At 43.2% G+C, this 23,264-nt stretch overlaps 1 protein-coding gene across 5 annotated transcripts in view; it reads right to left on the reverse strand.

Annotated features, from left to right (window-relative positions):
• Nucleotides 1-23,264, reverse strand: part of CLASP1 (cytoplasmic linker associated protein 1) — a 261,001-nt gene that overhangs the window by 14,159 nt on the left and 223,578 nt on the right. For all 5 annotated transcript variants that reach the window (XM_012727152.1, XM_012727132.1, XM_012727159.1 and 2 more), the window contains 4 exons: nucleotides 17,376-17,526; nucleotides 14,724-14,970; nucleotides 12,278-12,468; nucleotides 10,247-10,375 (listed from right to left, as the gene is read on the reverse strand). In XM_012727152.1, coding sequence (XP_012582606.1) covers nucleotides 10,247-10,375; nucleotides 12,278-12,468; nucleotides 14,724-14,970; nucleotides 17,376-17,526 — 718 coding nt within the window. The remainder of the gene's footprint in view (nucleotides 1-10,246; nucleotides 10,376-12,277; nucleotides 12,469-14,723; nucleotides 14,971-17,375; nucleotides 17,527-23,264) is intronic.

Raw genomic sequence — 23,264 nt, forward strand, 5'->3', positions numbered from 1 at the left:
ACACTGCTGAGGGGAGCAGTGGGTGGGTCAGGAGAGGTCTGCCACACCATGTGGTCACCTCCGGAGCAGGCAGGGATTGAACTCATGCAGAAATGGCTTTAGCTTCTCAGTGCTGTGCTTTAACCCACTGTGCCTATATGTCCCTATTTAAGGAGCCTGGTCTTCCCAAATTCTGAAAGCCTTACCTCTTTCTTGGCAGAAGCCCTGTGAACTTTCCTGGGAAGACCTGCTCTCTCCCTAAGGCATGATCAAAGTTCAGGTGTCTCTTTAAGACCCCCAACTCCATCACCACCTGGCTGGAGGACATAGCGTAGACACCTGTGGGGGCGTATACTGGGATTATGGATTAATCTTCTCAAGATTAACATGGAGACCTGGATAAGCTTGATTCAAGGGCAAAACTATACATGTAAGAAAACTGGTGTCAACAATGCCCAAAAGTTGTCATGCTTATATATATATATGAAAGCTCAGGTTTGGGTAAAAAGCCATTTTATTTTAAAAGAGCCTTGTGCTACTTCAAGAAGACTCTTCAGAGGAAGAATCTTCCTCTTAGGAAGGGCCCTCCCTGGTGGTGCAAGGGGTTAGAGTGCAGCACTGTGAAGCTACCCACAGCCACTGCAGCATGAGTTCAGTCGCCCCTAGGGAGTGACCCACGTGGCACAGCCCTACCTGTCTCACTCACTGCTCCCCTCAGCAGAGTATTTCAGTCAGCCTGCCTGTTCTGTTCCCTACTCCGTCTCTGGTGAATCCTCTCATTCCCTGCACCTCTGGCCTGTACCCCAGTTTTTGTATGCATAAATAATTAAAAAAGAAAAATCTTAGGAACCTGAAGTCTCACTAATTTTCGTCGCCATTCTTCCCTGCCTTCCATTTGTGCTCTCTGTGCGCATTCCTTCACACAATGTGGTGGGGACTGAGCTCAGAGCTCTAGCCACAAGGTGAGATCCACCGACCCTGGCCCCACCCATGGTGACAGGCAGGGGGTGGTTCAAGCACAGGAGCAGCATGAGGATGCAAAAAGCTGAGGAAGAGGTTGAGGAGGCCACAGAAACAGGCAAGGGTCAGTCAGTTGGTGGAGGGCTGCTGCGGCCTCCACCAGGTGAGTGAGGGACGGGAGTACAATGTCTGTAGAAGTCTTCTGTGATGTTCTGCAGGGTTACTCCAGCTCCAGGTTCCAGGCTTTGCAGATTCCTGCCTGCTTTTTCCCCAGTGAGCCATTGGTGTGGGGAGCCAAATGGCACCTCACCCTAAGTGAAGCATTAAGCATCAAGCATTAACTTAGTCACAACATTTATGGTTCCTTGGCCCACCTTTAGCAAAGGAAACTATTAAATGAAGCTCACAGTGCTTCTGTGAACTAAATCAACTCAATCTCTTTCAAAGCACACCTTTATTCACACAGGCACTGACAACAGAACACTCTTGGACTCTGACATGCATGTAAGACCTTTAACCTGGAGAAAAGCAGCCTCCAGAGTTGGACAAGCACATTCCAGCCTCTGAGAACAGTGCAGCCAGCAAACCTTAGTTCCATCCTGAGCCTCCCTATGCAGTCACATGGATGAGGAAAGACTGCAACTACCGAACATATGATGTCCTGTGTTACCCTGGTGGAGGCCAAAAGCAGGGCTTGGCAGGCTTTGGCAGCAGAGAAGCACGAACATGGGGCTGGGAGTTCCGAAGCTGTGGGAAGCAGAGCTCGGTTCTCACAGGCATCTGGAAGGCCTTCCCAGCCAGCTTAGAGCACCATGAGGTAGGCCTGCCCTCTCCAATCACCTCTTTGCAATGCTAGCCTGATGCCTAGCACATTCTTTAAAATAGCAGACAAGGTCAACCAGGCCTGGCTCTGTCTGCATGTTCAGTCATGTTTTCTTCCCATCCTTCTTGACTGAGTAGACAGATACCAGCTATGGCAGTGCTCCTTTCTAATAATCCCTCACTCATCCTCAATGTCACTCCCTATGCTCTTCATTCAGGACCCACCCACTCAAAAGAATCTTCAGGAAACCTCATGGGCACATCTCATCCTTGCACTTATACCGCTCAAGACTAGTGCAGTCTGGGCAGGCCTCACTGATCTGCCTTTACCTATTAAGGAGCAAGGTGGCAAGATATCTATGAATGACCAAACGAGGCCCAAAGTGTCCCACTGTAGGTGACTAATAAGAAAAGCAACAGATCTGTTCTTTAGAAAAGAGATGTTACAGTTCAGATTAATTTTTCAGCAATCAACTGTTCAAAGAGGGGAAAGCTATGTCTTAGAAGAGCTGCACCATGCAATTAATTTCCTAAGATGAAGTGTTTTTCCCTTCCTTAGTCTATTTCTGCCCCAAGGCTGCTCTAAGTCCACAGTGTGCTTAGGAAAGCCAAGTATTTGGCATGGGGCTGAGGAACATACAGCTAAACAAATGGTGAAAAGGGCCATCCCTTTTTAAATCCGGCCCCACAATGATATGGTGCTCTAATACCCAGGCCTGTTTTTTTTTTTTTAAAAGATTTATTTATGCGCGCAGAACTGGGGTACAGGCCAGAGGTGTGGTGGGTGAGAGGATTCACCAGATACAGAATGGGGAGCAGAACAGGCAGATATACTGAAATACACTGCTGAGGGGAGCAGTAAGCGGGTCATGACGGAGAGGTCTGCCGTGCCATGTGGGTCAGCTTCCTGGTGGGGAATTGAACTCGTGCTACAGTGGCTTTGGAGAGCTTCATAATGCGATGCTTTAACCCATTGCGCCACCAGGGAGAGTCCACCATGTCTTTTTACTGTAAGAAATCACCTCTCACAAGGAAAACATACTGGTACTGGTGAGAAGCTGAGTATAATTAAGTAAGGGACCTTTGGGTTTTAGTTTTATCTTTTTTTTTTTTTAAAGATTTATTTATTTATGTGTACAAGAACTGGGGTACAAGAGGTGTAGGGGAGGTGAGAGGATTCACCAGAGACAGAGTGGGGAGCAGAACAGGCTGACCCACTGAAGTACACTGCCGAGGGGAGCAGCAGGCGAGACAGGAGAGATCTGCTGCACCATGTGGGTCACCTCCCTGGTCAGGGATTGAACTCACTCTAGTAACTGGTGATAGGTTGATAAAGCGCTGTCTTTAACCCCTGTGCCACCAGGGAGGCCCCGGGTTTTAGTTTTCAAACACGGAAATGAAAGTGCACTGCTTGGTAAATGGACTGTTCAGATCTCCTGGGCTAAAGCGCAGATCCAGGAGAAGTTCCTCTTACAAAACTCCAGGAATTCTAGCTGTCTCCTGCCTGAAGCAATTAATGAAATGTACCTAACCACAAGGAGGTTTGAGAAAATGTCTGAAAATAAAATGCAAAAGTTGTACTTCACAAGGTTAAGTTTGAGGCCCCCTCCTTTATAGCACTAGAGAAAATTTCTCACGACAGAGACTGTTTGCGGCAAGGCAAGCAGGTATTCTGGACTTCCCTCTCTCTATATGCCAAGCCCCCAGCTTTTGGAGAGCTGCCTGAATCAGGGTGAACTTTAGGTTTGCCCCTGTGTTCTATGTAACATAAGAAGCAAAGATTATAAATGTAAGCAAACAGAATAAAGTAAACACGGGCAGCAGAAAGGAGAAGAAGCAGACAATGCTGTTCAGTAGCCAAGGTGGCCAGAAGAGGCAAGGGTTTGTAGAAAGAAGGGAGAGCATATTCCTGAGAGACAGAGGATCAAGTAGACTTTTAGGTTGTAATCCACCCTCAAGGGAGCAAATCTGTTCCAATTCTGTTGATTTTGCTACAGTCTAGTTTAGCAACATAGGAATTCTCCCTTCTCAAAGTTATTGTAATAACAGTGTCTAGCTAGGAAAAGTATAATTCCCTCAACTGGCTTAAAAAAAATGAGATCATTACTGAAAATATTGACAAATGTTTGCTTTAAGATAAGGTTTCTTCTGGAGCATAGATCTTGTCAAAATTTGGATTGCAAAGTTTTTAAGTTTGCAAAGTTTGATTTGGCTCTGTAACAGACATATCAGAATAACTAGGTGAATTAAAAAAGTTAAATCAAGCAAGCAAGCAAATGTTAAGAAATAACTAGGATGAACGACCTCTTCTCAGTAAGGTACACTTTGTGTTTTAATTCCCTGGTCATCTGGAAGCTAAGGAAAAGCGTGGCGCCACCTTCTGGGAAAAGCTGGAGAGACCTTATATGCTAGAACACTGAGTTTAGTCTTCACCAGTGAAGTGGGGAAACTAGTGGCACTGCTGTAAGTTCTAGAACCTACAGTGGAAGGCAAATGGGGGCCTGAGCCTGGGATAAGTTGCACTTAACGAGGCTAGGTCACAGGGGATGGAAGGAAAGCCCTGGGTTCAAAACCTGGAAGGCTGTCACCAACTAGAGAGGTGATCTTGGGGAAAGCGTCCTCTACTTTCTAGACTTCAGTTTCTCTTATCAGTAAGCCAAGCAGGAGCATCTTAATCAAGACGTTTTATGCTGTTTCGTATTACCACACCTGACCCTCCAGCCCTACCTGATCAGTGTTTTCCTATGAAATATGCCTGAGTGCATATTTGTATACACACACACACTATTTCAAGAGGCAGAGTGGGAAGGAAAGGATCTCTGACAGGGTAGCCATCAGTACAGCCTTGTTTAGAAAAGCAGAATTCAGGGAAACACTATTATTCATCATCAAATGTGGCCAGGCTCTTAGGTGAGAAACTTATTCTTTCCACACAAGGGGTAGGGTTAGGGTCAATAGGTGTCAGAGGGCAGGGAGCCCAGGAAGTGGCTTTGTCCCCATCCTGGAGAACATCACCTGGGAGGCTGGCCGTCAGGAGGGCTCAGGAGACAACCAACACCTCAGATGGGAAGTACAGCAGCACAGAGCCAACTCCTACTCTGCTCCCCCAACATCCACCTCTAGGTGACAGTGGACAGCCACGCTGGCAAAGGCATCCAGTCAGCCCACACTGCTCCCCAAAACACAAGCTGTGTTTCTCATTGGAGTTTATTAAAAAAACAAAAAACAAGTATGCTGTTTAGAGCTCTTTAGAGAAATGCAGTTAAAGCGACTTTACATAAAATTTAAAGAATTTGACTATTCAGAATTGAGTTATTTTCCTCCGTGTAAGATGATTAAAAAAATAGTATTTTCAGTGTTCAATTAATTATGTGAACCACCTTACCTTACTTGATGATTTCAAAGTCAGCCCTGCAGGGCAGACTTTGCAGGGCACAAGCATTCCTGCTTTCAGTCACGTGGCAGATAAGGATTTGAGAGATCCAGAGAGCTTCCGTGACTTGACACAGTAACAGCCAGAGAACTGGCAGAAGGAGGATGAGAACCTGGGGCTTCCAAATCCAAACTCAAAGCTTCTGATATTTAGCAATGGCCCTCTCAATTGCCTCGATCTGTTATTTCTATCCTTTCTGAAGCTCTAAAAACTAAAAGGGCAGGGAGTCATATATGGGCAAGTTCCTAAACTAAAAGGGCAAGTTCCCAGAGGAGCCAATTCTCCTTGCCCTGAGTAACATCATGCCTAGGACTTTACACCCATCCCATGAGATGGGAAACGAGACGTCCACTTGGCACTCAGAATACAATTGCAGTTTTGGTTCAAGGTGTGCCTTATCAGTCCAAGCTCCTTCCCACTGGCCTTTCTGCTTTGGCACACTGCTAGCATAATCTCCCCACTATGTAGCCAATGTCAGATCATGACTGCTTCCAGCATTCCTCCTTAAGCTGTATCAGTTCCAAATTCCTGTGCACTTCACTAGGACCCCATGATAATTTCTTTGCTTTAACCCCAACTAACCCATCAGCCCTTGGAAGACGGTAGCATCCCACTCCTGCCTCCAATAAAAAAACATTTACCAGAGTTTGTGTTCCTACAGCCAGAATGCTGGCTTGGCAACTCAGGACCTGTGAATGACCATATAGGCTTCTGGTTTTATCTTTTTGTTAAAAGGAAAAACTTTCGCAAAGGAAGCAGGGCATCTGGCCACATTTCCAGATTGGACCAATGGAAAACTGGAGATTTAGAAGCCACGAGATCTAGGTTTTGTTGCTCAATAGTAACTTATATTATCTTGAGGCTGGGTGAGCTAGATAACCATCTAGTACACTACCTGGACTAGCAGATAAGAAAAACCAAGGTCCAGAAAGGTGAAGTAATTCTTTGATTTATGCATGATATATTGTTCTCTAGAACCAAATGACACAAGGCTTCCAAGGGGCGTTCCAGAATGTAGGGGGTCTGGTGAAGATATGGCCAGTAGTGAATTTAATTTGTATTTGAAGCAGAACATCAGCTTACTAAAGTGCATTCTGTTTAATACACTCCTACTTTTCTCTGGCCATGATATTTGCCAAAAGGAATGTTTAAGACATACCACACTGGCTAATGAAGCAGAAGCTAGAAAACAAGTTCTTGGAAAGCTTTCGGATTTAAAAATAATTTTCATCTGGTTTTGCTTTTTTAATTCTTTCAAGTTATAAAATATAAAGTTAAAGAAACAAACTTCCTCAAACAAGCTAAACCACTTGAGACTGGATTTTGAGGCCTCAAACAGCAAGACTTTTGTGTGTGACAAGAAATGTCTGGTGACCCAGATTTCCCTCTTTTAATAGGTAAATGCAACTGAATATTCACTACTGTGGTCAAGTTCAGGAATAGCTGATCTGAATAATTAAAAACTCCCCGCTTTGGAATATCTTCAAGAAGTAGAGTTGGTGAGCCATTCAAGTTTAAGTGAAATATTTACCAGGTGCTTCAGCATTCTGGCCACTATATATACACAAGACAATGCTGGGAGCAACAAGTATTTTTGCATTAAATGTAATACAAGATGATTTGTAACTTGTCTTTCCACTGTTTACCAAGAAGATGAACTCTGGAAAGCTTCATTATTGTACAACACAGGGCAGTTTTAAAAGTGTATTTCCACATCACTGTCAATTCTCACAACAGGCATGCTTATCAGATTTATAAAGTGACGAAAGAACCTGTGTGAATGGGAGGGTTTCTGTCTCAAGAGTCACACCTCATTGGTAGTATCAATTCTCTTATTAAATCCTCTCAAGTAATGAATGAGATTCGGTACCAGTCTTAACAGATTACACATTCTACAAGTGAGAAGAGTTAAATTTAATGGAGTTTTGCTGAAAAACAGAACACAGGCTGAAGTTGTTAAAAGGCCACTAAATCAAGATCTTAGCCCCTTTAAGATAGATATGAAATGCAAATGCTTCTGTCAGTCACAGTAACTTCATGAACAAAGCACTGAAATCTATTTACTAAGAACTTAAATGAAAACATTATGTCTACACAGACAAATACCAATTTAAAAAACCAAGTGCTACATAGTAACCTGAATATTCTCTCTTGCTTACTGTACAGCATCTATGTTAGCTTAGGATGATTGGTGCCTGACACAGACGCCTTCAAGGTGCTGGAACACTTTCAACAAGTAGGAGAAATGTTTTACATTCACAGCTCCTTCTGAAAGACCCTACGACAGCAGACCCTGGCTTACTAAATGCTAAACAAGCCATCTCATCACCAAGGGCTCTTCTGTAAGAGTCCTTGAGACAAATTTCAATTTTTAGAAATTGCATTTCAAGAAGCTTCATGCTAGCAGCTCCACAGCCAAAGGAGCACTGCACACTGGCGTGGCCCCACGGAGCCAGTCTCTGAGGCCTCAAGTGCAAATTCTGGGGAAGCCTGCGCTTTGTGTGTGAATACAAAACCACTGCACTGTTCCAGAAGCATTCGCCCAGAGGAACACACTTTGGAAGTACTCATTAGACAGGAATATACTCGGCCTTTTTATGACTAATTTAACAAGTCTAGAAATGTTCTTGAGTCTTTCTAACAAAGGCTTGAATAGTGTCTAAATAAATGTTTGACTGTAAGGATGAGACAAATGTAGTGACTATAGAAACATCACATATCACTAAAAGCACTATTATAGGTCAACAAAATGGATACAACACAGAGTTAATTTGCCTAATTTTTCTGCCATAAACAAAACAAAACAAAACAAAACAAAACAAAACAAAACAAAACAAAACAAAACAAGGAGGAAAACAAGAAAATTTTAAAAGGAAAGAAAAGAAAAAAAAACCCACAGTGATGATTTAACAAACATAACTATACCAGTGCCTGAGTAGGGAGTTTTTGGCAAAATAACAGAATGAAGTTTCGTAAAGAAAATTACAAGGGCACTAAGTCAAGGTGAGCCTGAAAGTATGCAAAGCAGAGAAGGCCTGCCAAGGTGCTCCTCCTGGAACACAATGTTTCCTCCACCTGCTTTATCAGGTAATCAGTGACAGCAGCGTGAAGATCCTTGGGTCACAGGAATTCCGTGGCAATGGAGTACTGGGCCATTTACTTTAACAGCAGATATTTTCTGCTCTTGTCCTTTCGGCAAATTAAAGGGCTTAACTCTTAAGAACTTCTTTCCTAAATTTCTCAGTGGGCAGGAAAAAACAAGATCCCTCATGAAAACACAAACAGCAAAAGGATTCATTCACTCATTCATGGATTAATGAGGTAATTCTGTTGCCAAGTATTTTTAAGGTCCATTGTCAGAATTTTGAAGTTTAAGGTCAGGAGACCCCCTTTAAAGACGGACGTCTTCCAAAGAGATAGTAAGAAGTACCATACTTTCACCCTGATGCCACATTCTAAATATGCCCTCTTTATGAAAACAAGTGGTATCATATATAAAAGAACATCATTCTATTGTACTGCTTTACCTTGAATATGCAGTAAGTTACTATGGGATAGAAATACAGAGTACAGGAAGTTGCCCCTTGAAAAAGAGGCACAACCTGGTTTGTCTTGGTTCTATAGCTGATTTGCTGTGCATCACCAGATAAATCATGGCACTTCTTGGACCCTTTCTTCTCATGCAGGAATAATTATGCTGGTCCTCATATTTGACCCTTATATTTTTTAAACGACTTATCATAATGAAAAAGTGCTTTGTTCACACATGAGTGATTATCACAATCACACAGCCAACCCTATTTGGGAGGCAGATTATTGGTTTGAAAACATAACTGTCACCAATGTAGCCCATGATGAGTTAGTACTATTCAGGGGAGAGTCCCAGAAAGAGCAGGAGATCCTCGCCCTTACCGAGCCTGCAATCATGGTATCATGGTGGGGAACTTGAAGTGACATACCTACTGAATTCTGAGTACCCACCCAACTGCTAAACAGAGAAAAATGATTTAGGGCACAATTCTCTGGTAGATATAAGAACTTTTCTAATCACAATTCCTTTAGTGAGAAAGGGTCCTGTGTGAGCCAAGAGACTGCACCTGAACTGAGCAGGTGGTTATGTCTGATTCTGGAGAGAAGCCCACCATCTGGAAAACTTTCTAAACTTCTAAGTATACGCCTGTTTTTTTTACACAGCCTTTACTGGAAGGGTGTTCTTGAAAGTGTTTTACTTGGGACAGCTCTCTCCACCTCCCTCTCTCTGTAGGCCTCTGGATACCTGAAGGACTGGTGGCTCTCTGGGCTAAAAGAACGAAGTATACAGTGGGGTGAGAACATACTGAGTGCCCCATGTCTGCAGTGTGCACGGGACACAGACACATCCTGCCTATTCTCTGATAAACATGTGAGGAGGTCAGGGACCACCCAGGCAGTTGGCTAGTGTTTGGTATGTTCAGGTGCTACTGGAAGAGGCTCTGGAGGCCATGAAAGGCAGGGAAGCCAACAGAGTGGTCAAGTGCCAGGCCAGGACCTGAATGTATGCCTGCACACAACTGTCCTTAGAAACTTTTATCTTACACACAAGGAAACCAAGGCTCAGAAGGTGAAACAACTTGTCCAAGGTTCTGGAGCAAAGAAGCCCTGGTTTTAGGACTCATACTTCTGTTACCAAAGCCAATCTCAATCTTCCACCCACACTGGACCAGACTGCCTGGCACTGAAGGCCAGAAGGAAAGCAGATCCCTCTGTTTGACCAATGCCATGGGAACTGCTGACATGGTCAACCCCTGGGACAGGTCAGGCCAGCTGTATGCATGGAAAGGGTATCATGAGCCTAGCTAGACTGGCAATGGCCCGAGTGGCACCACCGCTGAGCTGCCACAACAGCATGGGGTCGTCACTGGGTAACAGCACTGGCTGAACTCAAAGGGAGGGACTACTCCTTTCTTTAAAGCTCAAACACTGATTTACAACTCTTCTCTCTCTCTCCACTCTAACTGCACTGCACCCCCAGATCAGTCTGTTAAACATCTCTGGGCCACGGGCCTGGCTTACCTCCTTATGGGAGTCTTTGTGGGCTTCCAGAGTCTTCATGATCGTCAGTTCGGCGTAGTTTTTAAATCTTGCTGGCTGGTTTCTCAGAATTTCCCGTAACACTCTCAGTGCCAGTGCTCGGATGGAATGCTAGAGTATAAGAGGAAAGGAAGACATCAGCAGACAATCACAGCATAAGTCTGACACCTTGCACACATGGGGACACATATCACACTGTTTACTTGCCCTTCAGGAGGTCAGCACTATGAGGTTGGGCATTGTGTCAGTGGAGGCATTCCTAGGGTATAGCCACTAGAGGGAGGTGATGAAAGCTTCTCGAATGAGCCAAAGAGGACCAAGAGACTAAATGAAGTTGCTACATCTGGATGCATGATCAATCTGATCAATTTCCTGGGGATTTCCTGAGGCTTAGGTACATATATTATTCCCCTTTAGTAAAATGCACAAATGGATAGGTAAAAACCATCTAAAATTTCATCAATGTGACCTATAAGAATGTGTCCTCCCTAAGGACAGCAGAAGACCTGTCATTATTCCTGACCTTCTGTGATGAGATCATGGAGAAGGGTAACGTGCACAGGCCTCGAGCTGTCGGAGGCCCGGTCATGCATCTGGAGGACAGCCATTCTAAACAGACTCCTAATCTCAATATATAAGAGAAGGGAGTTTACGCCAGACACAAGCCCAAAAGCACATCCTGATTCTTTGCCACTCATCTGTACAATTCACACACAAACCTCTCTCTGCCCTCCATATGACATCATTTCATCTCCTAGCAAAGCCCAAACAAGTAAAAGTGATTCTGCAGCTAATGCTTTATTTTAAGAAAAGTTAATCCAGATTCTTCTGTTTCCTCTCACCCTATGTCAAACTATCAACCCTGACATCGGAGAGCAGTTAAGAGCCCCCATGAAATCCACAGCGTTCCTCTCACCCATCCACCATCCAAGTCACCTCCACTGTGTCCCCGGGCTGTGTGGAACTTCATAATCTGCCTGATCCTACCCCTTGTACTCCACCATACCTTCCTTACTTCACCAACTTAATTCATTTTTGTTTCTAGCCTACACAAAGCCTAAAGCACGGAGACAGATTTTTTTACTCCAAGAGCTTAATTTGGGCAATTCCCATTGTTTATTCCTGTCCTTGTCTAAAAGATCTGCTGCCAGTAGGAGAATGCAGGACTATGGTTAGTCACTCGCCCCTTTCAGAGCAACGTGCCCTGTGTATGGATCCAAGACTGGCACAGGTGTCAGTATGTTACATCCAAATGTCACGGTGTGAGGAGAGAACTGTGTTTTAAAAATAATAAGAGTCACACTTCTGGAACCGGCCATTTAACCAATTAAGTTGACTGGAACTGTTAACATATGAGGAATGAACCCACAAAGAATTTCACAGAATTCAGTATTTAGGAACATATATTTTTTAAAAGATCTATTTATTTATGCATACAGATCTGGAATTCAGGCCAGAGGTGCAGGGGTGGTGAGAGGATTCACCAGAATCCTCTGGTGAATCTGGGGAGTAGCAGGTGAGACTGGAGAGGTCTGCTGCGCCATATGGGTCACCTCCCTGGCGGGGAATCTAACTGGTGTGGCAATGGCTGCAGAGCACTTCACAGTGCTGTGCTTTAACCCACTGTGCCACCAGGGAGGGCCCAGGAAGATCTTTTTAAAAAGTCCACATATTTCCTGGTTGCACATGAAACATAAATAAAGCTCACAAGGAAAACTGTTTGCCATAAAAACACTTCATATGCTACTGAACTCCTAAAACAAAGTTGACAGATACAGGCACAAAAACCTCCTCAACTACCACAAACCCAATTACAAACAGAACTTGCATATAAGCTAGGATGGGGCCTATTTCTGATAAAAACCTTATTTACTGAAATAGGTGCTCAGAAAGTATTTGAAAAAAGTTCTGATCTAAAAGTTAAGCATGGCACAGGAAGTAAAGTAGAAGCCAAGCCCAGCAGAAAAGGACTTCTAAACCCCATTACACAGAAGGAATGAAGAAAGTCCTCACATCTTTGTCTCCAAGTGTCTCCAACAGCAAGAGCAGGATGGTCTTGAAATGTTCCTCCCACACGCCCAGGCTGTCTTCCCGGGTGATCTTGAGCAGCTCCAGCAGGGCACCTTTCCGCTCCTCGACCCGCTCGTTGTGGTTGGACAGTTCTTTCAGAAGGTCGGCCACCAAGTCAGAATGGTCAATGGGCACTTGTGAGACACACAGACAGAAGTCACTTCTTATGGCGATGTCCACTACAGCAGCATCCTCAGTGGTGCTCAGCCATCCCTCAGGGCCCCCCATCTCCCAGAGGAAAAGGTGACTACTGTCCCTTGTTTGTCACCCACCAACCCCTTGTGTCTCTCTGCTGCCCCAACCTCACCCTCTCAGCAAATCATCCCCCTAGACTAACTGTGAAGATTAGCATCGGGTCTCCAAATGCCCGTTCTTTCCCTCCCATTTCAGAGAGAAGAGACAGTGCTGCTTCCTTTATCTATTTCACACTAAGAGGGGGGCAAAGTCCCTCCTTGGCTGTTTTGTTTTTCCAAATTCTCTTCCCATGGCCAGTCCTATATCAGCCTTTCTGCTCGAAAAGTCTTTTACAAGATCAAATCCACTGAAGTCTTACAGTCTTCAAGGTCCTCCTCATTATCATTTCTGATTGCTGAGCCTCCATTTCCCTCTGAAGCAGCCCAAGTTTAGTGGTTGGCACAGTAACAAACACCAGTCAGGTGTGTGGTGCATTCATGTGCTGAGGAACTTGCCAGAATCATCCACCACAACCACTGCAGAGACCTGTCTCAGGTTAGGGGGCATAGGGCACTGAAGGCACATCTTTCTCTTTCCCAGTTCTGTTAAAAAGACCTCAACTCTGAATATCCATTTGAAAGAGAAAGGATGGAAAAACAAAGGCAAATCATTGGGGCTATTTACATTGCATCTGCCTATTCCTTTAGCTTGGAAGTTTGGTGAACAAAAGTAAGTGAGTTGAAATGTTAAAGAGCTTTCGTTTCCTCCTGCTATCCCACCTTTTTCTTAAACTTTTTAACATACAGTTGGTAAATGAGTAACAACCAACAGCCTAATCTCAATTCTGTCTGAAATCAGACCAACAAATGGATAAGAGAAATGACATACTGACTGTAGAAGCAACAGAGCCCACTCTTCCAGAGTACAAATACTAGCAAGCACTCTGGAAACTCCAAAGAAATAGACCCCTAGTCTCTACTCAGCCACTGGCAGGAAGCAGTTAATTGCTAAGGGATTATGCTTTCCAAATTCTGAAGCTACTTCTGCTTTCAAACAACTGAAGGACTCCTCTGCCATCTCAAGAGTCCATCCTTCCTGCCCCACTGACAGAGTCCACCTTGGCTGGTGCCACAACAGAATGGCCACCTGCCTCCAACATGCCCTTACTAGGGAGATAATGAATGCTTCCCAACAGGGCTCAAGCTCTTTGAGGACAGGGACTGTGTGTCATCTGCCACCTGAGCCCAGTATATCATACATTTCATGGGGGCAATCAGTGAATTTTAATGGTCTTAAGAGTTCTAATGCAGGGTTCTAATTTAATGCTTCATTGGAAATTGAATAACAGATTTGTATAATCTTTAAAAACTGATTAAGTTGAAATAAACCAAATGTAAATATGGCAGTAAGGCAAGAAAAAAAAAACACAACAACACAAAATTAGTTCTGCAAACACATACTTACTAGTCACCATCATGACACTGGTCTTACTTAACATGAGAGTCAGAAAAGACCAGACTGTTCCATATCAAATTTAATATTTGGGACAAGTAACCTAACCTGCCTGAAACTCAGTTTTTCATCTGTAAAATGAAACAACCCACGGTATCTCCATAAAAGAATAGATGTAAAGCACTTAGTTTGGCACCAAGCACACAGCAGTGCTCAGTATGTCAGATCCCCTCTCTCGGAAGGGGAGAAGTCATCAACATAAACAGTTCTGTCAAAACTGGTTAAAACACTAGTGTGAGAGAGGGAAGTCCTTCAGAAGGGCTTCAGGATATGACGTCTAGACTCAATAACTGGGAATGTATATGACAGAGGCTTTATAAATGTGGTGCCTTGCCAACTCAGAAGAGCCTCCTCTCCTCGTCCTTCAGACATCCTCAGGTTTCCCTGGGAGGAATGGTTAGCCTTCCTCTACTGCCCAGTGGTCACTGCTGTACCTTTAGGCCACCTGTGTGACTGCTTTTCTTACAACAACCTCTACAGCAGGATGACAAGCTCTGAATGGGCAAGGACTGTACATACTTATGAGCACTGTGTCATCTGAGTCTAAGCACACAGTGGGAGCTCTGTAAGTAGCTGTTAAACAAGTGACTAAGCAGAACAGGCCCCATGTTTCCATTGACATTTGACTGGTATGTGCAGCACTGGCCTGACTTTCATGGAAAGTACATCTGGAAGGTAGGGGTGTCATCAAACAAAGACAAACCATCTCGAAGCTGGTCCATGTCGTCGTCAAACACAGCCTCCTTCAGGGCTGTCTTGTCGTAGGTGTTGATGGTGTCTGAGTAAGGGTAGGGATTGTACTCTCGCACCCTGGGCCCTGGGAAGGCGCGTGGAGGCTGGGTATTAAGGAGGGAGGTCTTGTTGTCCAGAGCTGTTCTGCCTCCTTCCACAACATCACTGCCTCCTCGGCCCTCAGTGGCAGGCGAGGCAACTCCACCATCACGGGACACCTAGAGCACAGCACACCATCAGTCCCTTTTAAGGGCATTTAACAGACTTCACCTTTAAATTTGCACAAGTACTAGCAGAGACAGAGATTAGACTCTTGAAATCTGGCCACTGACAAGACAGTTACTAGTATTTCAATTTGTAATCCCTAATTCACAAAATATTTGAAAGGAAACTGAACGTGCTTATATTTTCATCTAATCGTTAATTTACATGTAAAGTCAATAATGCCTGGTAATTTGAGAGATTACTAACATGCAATGCTGAAGAGTCCCTGGAGAACGAAGACCATAGACCTCTGACGCCAACCCCTCAGGAATCCTAGTGTGAGCATTTCACCTATCATTGTCATCACAAAATATGGGATTCCTTACTAACACCCAATACAACATAGCAGAGAGACGACTCTCACAGGATCTAATGTGACCTAACCACTGAATTCCTTGTATGAATTTTCACCAAGCGGTGAGCCCAATAATGCTCTATAATCCCTACAATGGAGAGTTCAGTCTTCCCCAGAGAAAGCATTCTTCCTTTGGATATCTGTGATCTTCATATTTGTCTTTACACTGGATCAAAAAACAGGCTTCAGTATTTCATGAGTATTTTTTCTTAATATATTCTGAGTTCTGTCTTCAACGGATTGAAGTCCAGGCCCTGTGGCCCCTGAGTGCTGTTTCTGAGTCCCTTCATTCTCTGATTTCTCTCTTTTGAGGCACAATGATCTGTCTGGTTTCCTTTACAGGGAGATACTATAACAGAGCAAATGTGGGTGCCTGCTGGGAATAGAGCAAACTGTTCTTCACCACAGACATCTGATTAAATAATAAAAATGTTAACAGTTCCAGGGAGTTACAATACTGGTAATTTCTATGGTAAATTTTTTACTTGTACTGACAAGACATATCTATCTCATTTCAAGTTTATATGTTTGTCTCAAAATGTGGTAAATACACTTAGATTGCATCAATCATTTAATTCCTAAGTATATAACCCACTGGCAGTAAAAACATTCAGTGTTATAGTACCATCGCCATTATGTAGTATTTTGAGCAAAATTTTTCATCTTCCTCAACAAAATTCTTTGCCCATTAAAGAATAATTCTCCCTACCCTTACTCCCACTCTGTTCTATGTTCTGTTTCTTATGAATTTGCCTACTCTACATACCTCAGATAAGTGGAATCATGCAGTACTTGTCTTCTGTGTCTGGATTATTTAGTATAGTGTTTCTAAGGCCCAACTTCTCTGAGCCCACACTATTATGGTCTCCAAATTCATTTTTTCCCATTTTTCTTACTTAGGATTTTGCCCTTTTAAACTATAATTTCACTCACTTTTTTTAGTTACCATCAAGGAACTAGTCTATGTCTCTCAAAATTCTACCTTTAGTGCAAACTGACAGCCTAAACTCCAGAATGGCATATCCAAAGGCCTCACGGATATGCTTGCTTGGATATTTCACAGGTCCTGCAAGTCCATATATTAAAAACAGATCACTATATCCCAAACGGGCTGACATATATTTTTCCTCTTTCTATATTTATCTCAGCATCTACTTAAAATTCCTACTCAGAGATTTCTGACTTTCCATTTTTGTTCAAGTTGACCAAACTTGACTTCCTCCAAAATCATTCTCTGTCTCAGTGACAAGCAAGCTTTCTAAAATGTTAACCGTGACCACCCACTTCCCTGGTTAAAAATTCTTCAAAGAATTTTGGAGGATTTGGACTGGTCATTGTTCCAATGACTGCAGAGTGAAGTCAAGATGTTGACTGGAAATTCCTCCAATGTGATCACCTTTCCCGCGCTGGCAATTGCAGCAGCTTCCTGGACTTCACTAAGATGACATGCCCATTCCCTCAACTTCAGCCAAGGGGCAATTACACTATGTCTATTCCCATCTTTCTGTCTTCTCTCAGGCCTGGCTTTGATTACAACCTTCCCACTTGACCTGACAAATGCCTGTTGACCTTCATGCTTCTGCTCAAAAAGTGAACTAAACCTTCTGTGATTCCTCTCAAGCCCCAGACTGACCCAGCAAGTCTCCTCAGTGCTGAACTCTGGCCACATGTAATGTATCACCATCTCCTACTTAGCTGCCTGCCTCTGCATGAAACTAGAGCTCCCAGAGAGTCATGTTAGTGTCTGATTCAGGCTCACTATTTTTATTTATTGCATTCCAGGAAAAAAATTATGCCTTGGGTAGATGAAAGTAAAGTGAGAAAAAAAGATAGCTGAGGTTCATTTGAAGTTTTGTGAAACTGTCTTTTGGGCCTCTTAATTCTAATTGAATTATAGGATAAAAATAATAATGAAACTCAGTAATCACAGACTGAGTGTCACTAAAGAGTCAGTAATTATCACTGAATTGATATATAGCTCTCTATTAGCCTGGGGATACTTACAATATCACAGTCCTTTTTGCCATCTCGTTTAATTGGTTCATTCAGGTCCTCTTGGCTTCGAAAACTAAACTTTTCAATGGCTTCTGTAACTCCTCGTAAAGAACTATAGATTTCTTCAGAGTTCAGATTCTCTGTATCGTAGTCCAGCATGCTAAAGAACAAACATAGAGATATATATATAATTGAGTCGTGGGCATAAATTACTGCCAGTAATTTACAAAGTAAGATGGACTTATTCTGTTTCTTTAGATGATTTGGAATGAAAAGGAGACAGGTTTATTAGAGCACCACCACTGGACAATTACACATCTTCCTTGTCCCATCTGGTTTCAAACACTCAGTTAAGAACCAGTGGGAAACAACAATTACCACGAGGATGCAAGAACTAAAAGAGTGACAAGTGGTGACTGAATGTACGAGGTAATGAAAGTGGAAAATAACTTTCATTTCTTGCAGATGGAAAAAACTTGCTTGGTTGTTACTGGTGTCAAATGTACAAAATTGAAGGGGACGGACACTTCAAAATGAAGCTAGTGTTGCCAATTTCAGAGAAGCCAAGCAAACCACTGTAATAAGAAGTATCAGAGACTTGTAACACCCAACCCTATCATTAGAAACTAAAAACCAGCCCTATCACTTAGATTCAGATCCACCTACCAATGGGCTTCTGAGCCTCTCATGTCATTTAACCCATCAACTTGTTGTGACTAAAACCCTTCTAGATACTTATACTAAGAGTTTTATAGTAAAAGCAGACTTATCAAGAGGAGTCACATTCCTAGATGGATTTTTGAAAACACTTCAAAAAAGCAAGAAGTAATTTCCCTTAGAGAAAAATGATGTCAAACAGATAGATACTTAGGGTAGCAAAACATAAAGTAAAAATCCGAAATGGCCGTTTGGTATAATGCAGTGTGTAAACAAGTGGTTTTTAGATGTCCCACAGTGCACTGAAACAGAAAGAAGACCCTAAACAAAACTCATCACTGTCCCTCACTAAAGAAATCGAAGGGAAACATGGGATGGATACACCAGAACAAAGGAAGCAAAACATGAAGCAACATCAAGCAAGGACAAGTCCAAAAACTAACTTAGCTTAAATGCCATTTGTTTCAGGAGCATATTCCAGGAAAGATTAAAATCACTGGTCTATTTTTACTTGCAGAAAGTCTGAGCTATAGAGAGGCTTCATGGCTGGAGGTAGTAACTGTTTAACACTTAAGGCAAAAGAAAAGCAATCTTTCTGTTCCTCTAAAGAGAAACAACTGAAACGAGATGCCCACTGGTGGGAACCCTTCCAAAGGGTAACACATCGCCCTTCTACATTCCACAGGAGTTGTGCCCTGTAACTTAAAAACAGGTAATATCTGTTAAGGCCTCTCCACCACCTTTCCTCTTTTTATAATTTAGGCAGGTAAGCAAGACAAGAGCTGGACATTTCTCACTTGGGGTAGCTAGACCCCTACAGGCTAGCTAGGTTCTGCTTGAGCCACATCCGAACTGACTCAGAGATGGAAGAGATTTGCCTCAAGTTACAAAACTGGCCCAGATGGAACCTTTTTCTTCTCTGATGAAAGAAAATACACACCCAACTGTACTTGGAGAGTTCACAAAAATATGCGCCAACTCAAAGACTGGCTCTGGCATCAAACAAAGAAATGTGAACATGAACACGTTTACAGGTAAAATTCCATGTATATATGACAGGAGGCAGAGTAAAAACTTGAACAGCATTCAAGATTTCAACTCCTTGTAAGTTCATAAGGTTGGCTATGAGGCAATACCCCTTTAATGTGAAGGAAGCATGACTGAGGAGCATGGGGGTTCCCTATCCCCTCCACTGTAGATCCCCACAATGCTTGCTTATGTATGAACAAAGGCATTTATACATCTGACCAGTACACACTAATTTTTATATGTTACGACTGAGTATGACTTAAACAAAAAATATGTATACAAGATGCAAAAAGATGCCTTAAAATACTTTTAACCACACAACTGAAAACAACAGCACAGCCCATGCAAAAGGAAAGACAACTGAAAGAATGGGAAGATGGACAAGAGCAAGTCTGGCGGAACGCTGAGCTTTTAAGGAATGTCACAATATTATTTTCCATATGTCGCTTCAGATGATGGTAGCTTTCACATAATTCCTCCAGTTAATCTGAACCTCCTAAATATTTCATTTCAGTTAGCATAACTTCAGCATTGTAATAGCCTCTTTGAAAAATAAAGCATTCTGCCAGCTAAAATTCCCCATTCTTACTTTCAATTAGTAAACTAACACAGACTTCCAATTTAGGAGGAGATGGGCATAACCCAGTACAAGCTGTGGCAACACTTCTTTTAGACTCACTAGCTTAAGGTCTGAAGTATTTCCTTGGTATGAAGCTAAAACTGTGAGTTCCAGGTGAGAGACATCTTGGTTTTCCTCTAGTGGAAAGAGATAATACTACTTTCTTTGTTGTTTTATTCAAATCAATACCCATAAAGCCTTATTTTTCATAGGATAAGGGAACTTTCCATGGATGCTAACAAGCAATGTATAGGGAACAGCCAAGGGAATATACAGCTTTATGTACAGGGAACTTGGTTCCATTAATCCCAGTCTGTTTCCTGCCCCCACACCCTGTCCTGGTGCTCAGAGACATAATCCTTTAGGCTAAAGGCCAGGTCCTGGCTCTCTGTAAATCCTAATCACACATTAGGCTCCAGAAAGGTTTCCTTAGGATACTTTAGATCAGGAATTGTTGCTCAATTGGTGAAAGCATTGCCCTAAGGTCAGGCTGTGTCACCAACAATCAGAATAAAGCTCTAGACTTGGCCTGTCGCAAGGTATCTGCATTGTGGTAAGGAGATGCCTGAGGTTCTCTAGAAAAGAGACACCAGAGACAGAAAGGTTTACGTGTTGAGATTTTCTTGTCATTTTTTCAAAATACTAGGTATGGAATAGGGAAAATTGTTCCTCATTATGAAATCATTAGGGATTTGGCACAGAACAAAAGAAACACAGATTTCATCTTGGCTTTATGTAACCAGTAGGTTTTCTAAGTGTAAAACCTCTTTCCAGTAGGTTTTCTAGGTCAGCTCTGCCCCTCTGATAGTTAACAGAGGCCCCAACGATATATTAAATATTAGCTCTATACTGTGCACATATGAAAGATGATTCAGGGGACAGATGGGAAGACTGACTCGGGGTGAAACTTAGAGCTCACAAGGGCACACAGATCAGTACACCGAGAGTCAGTCAATAAACTGGACTTATATTTTGAGGCACGGCAACTGTTAAAAGAGCAGTAGAGCAGTGACAGGCTTTATCGACACTGAAGACAACAGGTGTCTCAGTGCTGGGACGCCCTTGCCCTAACCTTGTGTAGCTAGGAACAGTCATTATAGGAGTCTGTACTTTTGGAACACTAAGAATTTCAAAAGAAAGATGCTGTTAAAACATTTAGCTGACTTGTTTATTATGAACAGCTTGATCATGTTGAGGATACGGAAGTAGGAATGTAAACGATGCAAAACCATCACTGAAGCATTCAAAAGTAACAGGCTGTTTTTATTTCTATCCTCACCCTAGCACAGAGGGCATGATCTCATCTCACAAAGCAAGAGGATGACAAGAGGACTGCCCATGTTCTCCTCATGCAATTTCAGGCTTCTGAGAAAGGGATGCTCTTCTCTGCAGACCTTTATAGAAAGAGGGGAAGAGACCTTCCAGCAGGTACCTGTAGGGATACACAGACCCCACTTTGTACATACACTTACCGTCTTCATGTCTGAAGGAAGCCCCAGCACCTCCTGGGACAGCATCCCAGTGCCTGTGAGGGTACCAAGCACCCTCCATTAGAGGCAAGACACCTTCTGTGAGATACAGCAGTCAAGGTACCTCTTGGGGCTGCCTTTCTGGATCTTGTCCTCAGAGTATCACACTGAGAGCATTCAGTCCATGTACCCCATGGTAGCACTGAGCTACAGGTGCAGTCTGAGAAGCTGCAGCAGGTCTCATCTGCTTCTCAGTGGGAATGCCTTGCACACCTACAAACAGTGCTAGACAAAGTACCCACTCTTCCTTGCCTTGTTTCCACAGCTTTGCCTGAGTATTGCCTGGGGACTGAGTACTGCACTGGACTGAGCGGCTCCTAGTAACAGATGCTGATGAATTTGCTCAGTTGATGCTCCAGAGACACAGTAGGAGCCATATTTGTGAGATTCTATAAGGATCACACACCTGCTCACACTTCTCACCAAGGCTGTACTCCTGCTAACCTAAGCCAAAGCAAGGGTCACGACAGAGGCAGCTAAGAGGCTTTCCAATGACCTGAGACGACCTTGGAAATGGAATAATATTGTGACACCTCAGACAAGTTTAACAGGTAGCGTGTTACCTGGGAGAGTAAGAGCGCCTGAGAGTCTTGTGGGAGGGAGCGGTGGGAATGGAGTTAGGCTGAGAAAAGGGAGGTGGGTGCTTCGATAACCCATCGGCACTCCAACCCCATAACCGACTGCAGTGATCAGAAGAGGAAAATCAGAAACAAACAAACAAACAAAAGACAAAGGGGAGGGGGCTGGAGTTGGAGGAGCAGGACGAGGAGGAGAGAGCAAAACGCTATAGCTTAAATGTCTTAGCGTCTCCTCTTTCTTTGACAAAGTTCTGTCAAAATTAATTGGAACAAAATTAATACTCTACCATACAGAGAAAAAGAACACATTTTGTTTACAATTTGTCCTCAATAAAAATGTTTTATTCCTATCCCTCTCAATCATGTATTACATTTTTAAGTCACATGAGATTTCAAGTGTGTGTGTATGTGTACACATGTGCACTGAGAAGGATATTATAAGCGCAAACACACAAGAGAATAGGGATGTTCAATTTCAAGTAACACAAGCAATTATTTAGAAAAACCCAAAGAAGGAATTATGGGCCTTAATTCACAGAGGTCCAGAAGGACCGCAGCAGGAAGGTGCAGAAAACCTGCCACTTAGACCAGCACTATCCAGCATGACAGTGTGTTCCTGAGGCTGAGGTCTAGTCACAGGGTGTTCGGAGGTTGCCACAGAAATTCCCCTCAAAACAGTAACAGCACCTTCACAGGGCTAGGGGCCACATCTCAAAAGGTCAGCTCAGAGAGGGGGGACCAAAAATCAAATTCTTCCACTCATATGCCGTAATTTGAGAATTAAAATTCCCCCGAGAACACAAGTATTCCTCCTGCTTGAAAGATCTCACTTAGTGAGGGCCACTTGTGAGGCCCTCAGAGATTTCTAACTACTGCTGCAATTCAAACTAACTGAACCAGAAACTTCGGGAAAGGGCTGAGCTGAAGTGGTTGGCAATGTGTTCTGAGACCTAGGGACGTCTACCAAACTAGAGACAGCGTTCCTATGGAACAGTGTGCTGCCTGCTACCGGCATGCACGTTGATTCATAAAGTGGTAATCTTCACCTGAGGGCACTTCTTAAGGAAAATCAAGTGTGAAGATGAGGTCACCGTAGCACAGAGGGCTTAAAGACCTTTTCTAAGTCACATGTTTAAGTGGGACTGGGGTACAAGATGAATATGGGGCGGCCATCTAAGGTTGGAGCTCAGCTAACAGGCAGAGTTTGGGCAAAGCATATGCCCTGCTACCTCACTGTGGGATCCTGGTGCTCCCAGTTAGTCTCCACTTTGAGTCTATGAATACTGTTATTTTCTGATGAGATAAATTTAAAACCCACTTAAAATACCTTTTATTACTAGGGATAACAGATGTTATCTATGTAGTGCTATTCTGTGCAGTGCTGGTCAACCTTTCTGCTAAGAATATAAAGTAGATGGGGTAAGAGCTGCCATGTACTTTATCTTTAAAGGAATGGGCACCATGTGTTTTCTGAAACCCCCTTGCA

This window comes from Condylura cristata, unplaced genomic scaffold (genome assembly GCF_000260355.1).
Source record: "Condylura cristata isolate star-nosed mole 26May11 unplaced genomic scaffold, ConCri1.0 scaffold00002, whole genome shotgun sequence".
NCBI lineage: Eukaryota > Metazoa > Chordata > Mammalia > Eulipotyphla > Talpidae > Condylura > Condylura cristata.